General features: G+C 43.3%; 1 protein-coding gene across 1 annotated transcript; it reads left to right on the top strand.

Annotated features, from left to right (window-relative positions):
* Positions 1-4,189: 4,189 nt before the first annotated feature.
* LOC101755900 (putative nuclease HARBI1) lies at positions 4,190-4,889 on the top strand. The gene is made up of 2 exons (XM_022828125.1): positions 4,190-4,361; positions 4,444-4,889. Exons 1-2 carry the CDS (start codon positions 4,190-4,192, stop codon positions 4,887-4,889), a joined length of 618 nt encoding a protein of 205 aa, XP_022683860.1.
* The last annotated feature ends 2,233 nt before the right edge of the window (positions 4,890-7,122 follow it).

The raw sequence follows: 7,122 nt of genomic DNA, 5'->3' as shown, positions 1-7,122 counted from the left end.
CCTGGGGGGGGGGGTGCGCAAGAGGCGGCTGCCCGACGAGCGGTGGCCAGCCCCGTCGAGCTTCGACCACGGGACCAGAGGCTGTGGCCCGGCGAGCGTCGGCCATAGGGACAAGCGGTGATGGTCGGCCCCCGACGAGCGCTGGCCATGGGGATGTGCGGCGACGGTCGGCCCTGGCTAGCGCCGGCCACGGGAGCGAGGGGCTGGCGCCCGGCGGCGCCTGTTGCGGGTGAGGGGGTGATGGTCGCGGGCGCCTGGCGGCGCCGGTCGTGGGTGAGGAGCGCGGGCAGCCGGCGCCTGGCGGCGCACGCGAGCGACCGGCGGCGCGAGGGGGCGCAACGACGGGGATAGGGATAAGGCAGAGGTGTTTTGGTCTTTTCTAATCCCGATCCACGTTGGCACGGGTGAGTTAGCGCGCCACGTCAGCGAAAATAGCAAATATGTTGCTTCGTTTGTAGAGGGATGGAAAATATGTAAGCGCATCCGTAAGGATGGCAAATGAAGAGGTGCCATCCGTAAGGATGGCAAATAGTTAAATATCCCTAACTTAGTGCTAATTTTGCAAACTGAATGAAAAACGTAACTTAGTGCTATATGGCACGCTCATGGAAAAACAAACAAACAACGATAATGACAAATAATGAAAAATGATACCCGTTTATTTGGAAGATGATGATCAATAGAGAGCATTAACTTAAATATTCCAGCTCTATCGTGGTACACACGTAATAGATCCGAACGAATGCCCGACCTGCTTCCCAATTAAGTGTGTGCCACTGGCCATTGTGCTCAATTAAGTCTCAGCTCATCAAGGATGGAACGGAAGCACTGCCGCTATCTAATCACGGTGGCTACCTACAACCGATATTGACTACTCTCGTCTTGCCATATCAATAAGAAAAAGTAGCTGTGAAGAAGATGCTCGGCCAAATCAGGACGACCCCTCATCCAGTCATCAGTGGATATCGGACCATGCACAACAGCCATGAACAGCTCCAGCCCACCACACCCAGCCAGGATATATTTGCCCTGAAAACACTTCCAAGTAAGCAGTGCATGCATACAAGAGCGTGTATATAGACTAACAGCCTGAGATATACGAACTGCATTTAGCTCTGCATTTTAAAAAGAGGGTGAATCAGTCTTTTATGAGGGAGGATAGAAAGTTTCTGCAATTATATTTATTGGCCTTCATTAGTAGGGCATATCTAGATAAGATCATATTTGTTACATCTGATGTTAGGAAGCTTTTCTGTTCTATGCTTTAATGCAATATTAGCCATGCGCTGTTTGCAGCAATTCAATGTTGCAATGAAATTTGGACCATGTAGATGTTATCCTTCGTTGAGCTTAAGACAGATTCAGTGTACAATTTCACTGCACTATTACCAAGACTAGAAACTAGGTAACTGTACTTGTTGAGTGTTATGGGGATGAAACTCCTCTGACATATGATGAAACTCCCCCGGCCCTTCTCTCTCCTCATAAAGAAATTGCTAATGTGGCATGGAATTTAATGCCCTTGAAACTCTTCATGAAACTCCCACTGAAACTGTACCAGAAGAGAATTCTTGAGAAGTTTGACTACTGTATATCGGCCCAATTTTCTAGCAAGGTAATGAAAACAAGAAGAAATATAGGCTTTAGTATAGAACCAAGGAGGCTTAATAGGGGTGCATAACAAAGTCTTAGCATGTATCTCTTCGAATTAATAGAAGAAAATGGGGATTTGGCAACACCTTAATTAGCTTCTTGGGAAGAGCGATTTAACTCAATTGAGAAGCTCAACGGAAAACAGCCGATTCAGACTTTGGTCTGGCCTCATGAAGGTAAAAGATCAATTTCCTTGGTTTGGGGACTTTTAGTTTGAATAATTGTACCTGAATACACTTTTTGGGATGATAAATAACCTGGTAATTCATATTTTCATAAGTAATTACTCTTATTCGTACAAATAATGAGGAAGAAACATGCAGCAGGAGAACAAACTATAAATTGGGCATATTGATAGTTGACAAGTTGACTACATGGAATGAGTTGGTTTCAAAAGTGGCATTTGTGCAATTCATCTATGATCAAACGGATTTCTTTAGATAATCACTTAGTATACGTGGTTTATTTTCAGTCCAATCTATGTGTAAAGCCTTAATCAGAATATACTACCTGCTAGTTGACTTATGTGGAATCTTAAATTACACATAAAAATACAGATATTTATTTGGTACCTAACTAGAGAAGTTATTTTAACAAAGGATAATTAATTAAGTAAAATTTGCCTGGTAGTGAACAATGTTGCTTTTTTTAGGTAAACCTCTTTATTGCTCTTTAAGCAAAAAATGGAATCATCCAACAAATTGCTTAGTTTACAATCACCAACATGCATTGCTCATTTGTACGGAAACTGGCTAAATAGTGCAGACTTAAAATTGAGATCTTAAGTTCTAGTCAGAGCAAGTGATTTATGTTAGGCTGTATTGTTTAGTCAAAACGATATTGTTTATTAATAAGGCATGAAAGCATTCTTATATATCCAAGTTAGTTTAGCAGAACTCATTGGATACACTTGGATATATAGGTGGACTGCCGGTTACTAAATCCGATAGTTGGCGCGCTGGGTAGGGATGATCGTGAGATCCTCTTGATGAGCTAAGCATGTGTTTGGTTCCAGGCATGGGATGGGATGGAACGGAATGGGACGGTCCATGAATGTCCTAGTGTTTGGTTGTGAATCGCAGGGGACAGGGACATCCCGAATCGGGAATATACCCTAAATATACGGGACAACCCCGTCCGGCAGAAATGAGCGGACGGGGTCATCCCAGTTCCTCGTCGCCCGTGCACGTGACCCGCGCGTGAAAAACGCTTCACCTCCTCCCGTCCGTGAAAAAAAAACAGTGCCCGCTCCTCGGGCGGAAAAAAGCGGCGGCGCCGCGCACCGGCCATCTGGACGGCGTCCGCAGATCCGAGTCACAGGCCATCGCTCCGGATCCTCCTAGCTGCTCCGACTCCTCCTGGTTGGCACGCGCTCTCCGCGGACGCCTCGTACACGGTCATACATGCGACGGCCGGCTTGGCTTGTCTCGTCGCGGCCGGTCAGTTGCCGCTGCCGGGAGTGCTCAGGTCGGGATCTGACGCGGCTGACTTGCTCGGTCCTCGTCGCTACGCATAACGCCGGGTAGGTGACAGGCGGCCACAGTGTCACCGCTCCATTCTTCCCTATCCTGCCACTCTCCTTTGCATATCCTCACGTTCCTCCCTCTCAGTCCACAGGAAGAAGGAGCCCAGCGCCATCCCTCCCCATCCGTGTTCTCCAACGGGATCTTGGCTTTCTTTCCCCAAGGTATGGAAAACCCTAGCGCCCATTGACCCATGTGTATGTATGTGTGCTCGATCTGATCCATGAAGCAGCTGTGAGATTTGTTTTGCATGTATTGTGCGACCATATTTTCTGAATGAATACATTTGTGCAATAATATCGGTATTGGTTACATGTGTGTGTAGTAGGATTCAATGTATTTTTGTGATGTGCGGGTAGTAGTTGGTGGTATATATATATATATATATATATATATATATGTTATATATATATATAGTCCTGAATTCTTTGGTTTTTTTGCTATAGATGGATCAACAAACCAAGGTTGTTACTTGTACTGCTGCTGCATATATGTTGTTGTCAATGATGGCTATGGTTATTATTGAGTCTAGAAAATGTAAGCGAGCTGCAAGGAGAGAAGGTATCACTTATGGGCCTATCGATGAAAGGGATAGGATGAGACTTGAGTATCTAAACAACAAAATTGGGAAGGATGATATAGTTTGTGTGAACATGCTAAGACTCCATAGAGCCAAGTTCTTTTGATTTTGCAACCTATTCAGGGATCGTGGTTTGCTTGAAGATACCATCCATTGTTTTGTTGAGCAGCAAGTGGCAATGTTTCTAAATACTATGGGGCACAACCTTAGGAACCATTTGGTTGGGACTAATTTTGATAGATCTGGAGAAACGGTCAGCCGTTATGTTAACAAGGTTCTTCGTGCTGTTAGTGAGCTACGAGGGGAATTAATTAGGCCACCGTCATTGGAAACTCCTACCAAAGTTCTAGGAAACCACAGATGGGATCGTTACTTTAAGGATTGTATTGGAGCCATCGATGGTACACATGTAAGAGCCTCTGTTCCTAAGGATATGGAGTTATCCTTTCGTGGTAGGAAGTCATATGCCTCTCAAAATGTAATGGCTGCCGTAGATTTTGATCTCTGGTTCACCTATGTATTAGCTGGTTGGGAGGGGACAACACATGATGCACTAGTATTACGAGATGCTTTGGAGCGTGAGAATGGACTTCGAGTGCCACAAGGTAATACACTAATAACATATCAAATTCTCCATATGAATCGTTGATATAATAGAAATATGATCAAATTTCCATCACATTTTAGGGAAATTCTACCTAGTTGATGCCGGATATGGAGCAAAACTAGAATTCTTGCCCCCTTTTCGTGGTGTTCGTTACCACTTGAATGAGTGGGGGAATAATCCTGTACAAAAGGAGAAGGAGCTATGCAACCTTAGGCACTCATCTCTTTGTATCACAGTAGAGCGTGCATTTGGGTGTCTAAAGAGAAGATTCAAAATTCTAGATGATGCCTCTCCTTTCTTTCCTTTCCCGACTCAAGTAGACATTGTTGTTGCTTGCTGCATCATTCACAATTGGATCATACAAGATGGAATTGATCAATTCTTCATGGAAGAAAATAATTTGCCAAGTTATAACCATGCTACAACATACAGTGGACAAGCAAGTGAGCATACCGAGATGGTTAATTTCAGGCAAAGCATTGCTAATCAGATGTGGGCAGACCGTCAAAACAACAATATTAATTAGTACCCACTAGTTTGTTGATGTATTTCAGTTTTGCAAGTATTTTTCTTGTTTTATTTGTGTTGTATTGACATATTGTTGCTATATTTCAATTGTATGGACATGATAATATTTTTCATATTGATTATTGAGGAGGATGGAGTTGGGTATAGTGTACTCGCATAACCAGAAACTTCTATAGTGTACTGGTTTGTGACTTCTTGTTTTCAAAGGGAAAAACATTCAAAAGTGTTGTGATTGTGCTGTGCTTGGTGGTTAGTTTTTGTTATGTCAAAAACCTGCATGGCAAAAATTTGGACCAGAAGTGTTGTGCTTGCTAGTTGCATTTCAATTGATCTTTACATTTCTGAGGTGCTGTAAAATGTAAAATTTCAGAGGTTACTGCTACATGCTTATTATTGTCATTTACATTATCAAATCTTAAGGATGTGTGATAAGCTTATTTACAATTGTATATCGTATGTCGGTTGCTTTTCTGCTATATATCGTGAAGCTTTTACTTTTGACTTTTCTGCTATATATCGTGAAGCTTTTACTTTTGACGTGTATTGCTAAATTGCTTGCCACTTATAATTTTTCTGATGCTCCAGAGAATATAGCTATGCTAACTGAAATGTACCACATGTAGCTTTGGTTATTTCAGGATCATGTACCACTAGCATCCTTCTCATGTGGCTATTGTTTATTGTGCAGTTGTAGTTCTCCTACTGATCTCATTTCTTTTTTCATGATCTTTTTTATTGTGCCCTGGAATCATGGAAATATATGCAGCGAGCCAAGTGGTTTGTGCTGATTTGGACAATATCATTCATGTGGGCTCTTTTGCATGAACAGATTGCAGTAAAAAGGCTCAAGAGTTGGACAGCCATGTCGAGGGACTGACATACAATGCTTGCTGTTTTTTTGTTCATGGCAGGCAATGGATGGCCATGTTGAGGGACTTGGGAGAGGTACTGGTGTGGCTGCCTGGACAGCGCCAATGTCCACTTTCATGCTGAAAAATCTTGCCAATGTGGTTGCTAGTGGTGTTAAAACAGGAAAGGGCTTCAAAAAGGTCTATTTTAATGCATGTGCTAGAGCTGTCAATGAAAAATTCAACACTACACTCAATGGTGAGTAGATTAAGAATCATCTGAAGACATGGCAAAGAAAGTGGGCCAAGATAACAAGACTCAAGAGCTTGAGTGCATCTAGATTTTATGAAGATAACTACATCATCACCCTTGACGAGGAGCACTACAATGGCCATGTGCACGTAATCTAGTTTCTATCATTTTGTGGTCTTATTCTTATCATATTTTTCATACTGATTTCTATTGCATTATAGGATCACAAGGCTGATGCTGAGTATTTAAACAAGCCTCTTGAGAACTATGCTGAGATGGAAACAATCTTTGGGAAGGATATGGCTACAGGCAAGTTTGCAAAGGATTCAAGTGCTCCTCTTGGTACAGAAGATGATGACAAATGGTACAGGAGATGATCCTAGCAGTGCTTTTGAGGAAGGGGCAACATCTAATGCAAGACCTAACAAGAGGACTAAGATTGTTGAAAGTGAAGAGGATGGACTGATTGGTGCGTTCAACAAAGTTGGTGACAAGCTTGCCATGGCTATAATGCAGGTTGCTAAATCAAACAATGAGCTACTAGAAGATCTCTTTGCCAAAGTGAATAGCCTTTCAGTTTCAGGCTTTAATGATCTTCAGATATCCACGTACTATGCTCATCTGGTGGCCAATCCTCTCACTGGTAAAGCTTTCTATGGCTTGCCATTTGAGCACCAGTTACATTGGATGGCTATGTTTGTTAGTGAGAGGTTCCCTGGATAGTAGGGTGCTTTGGAACATACAACTAGTGATAGTGGTAAAGCTTTCTTTTGCTAACTAGGCCATGTTTGCTACACCTGATAGTTGTAACATCTCTTTTGTCATATTTCTTTGGCAAAATTTGCTAGCGGACACTGAAAGTGGTGCTCATTTGCTGACGGACACCCAAATTGAAGCCTTTTGCTGGAAGACACATTCGTTGTTGTCAATTTTGCTGGAAGACACTTTGCACCGGTTGAGGAGAGGGAATCTTTTTTGTTGGACATCCGGTGCCCCTGACCCATATTTGGGTCGAGCCAAACAAAGCAAGCGGCGGCCCGGCCCAGACTCTTGTTGCTAACACTTTCCCACCTTTGCTATCTGCGCGACAAAGGAGGCGGCGGCGGCGGGTGCGGCGCGGGAGCGGCGGC

The sequence above is a fragment of the Setaria italica genome, chromosome VII (genome assembly GCF_000263155.2).
Source record: "Setaria italica strain Yugu1 chromosome VII, Setaria_italica_v2.0, whole genome shotgun sequence".
In the NCBI taxonomy this organism is placed as follows: Eukaryota; Viridiplantae; Streptophyta; class Magnoliopsida; order Poales; family Poaceae; genus Setaria; species Setaria italica.
This window is presented reverse-complemented; position numbering and strand designations above follow the sequence as displayed.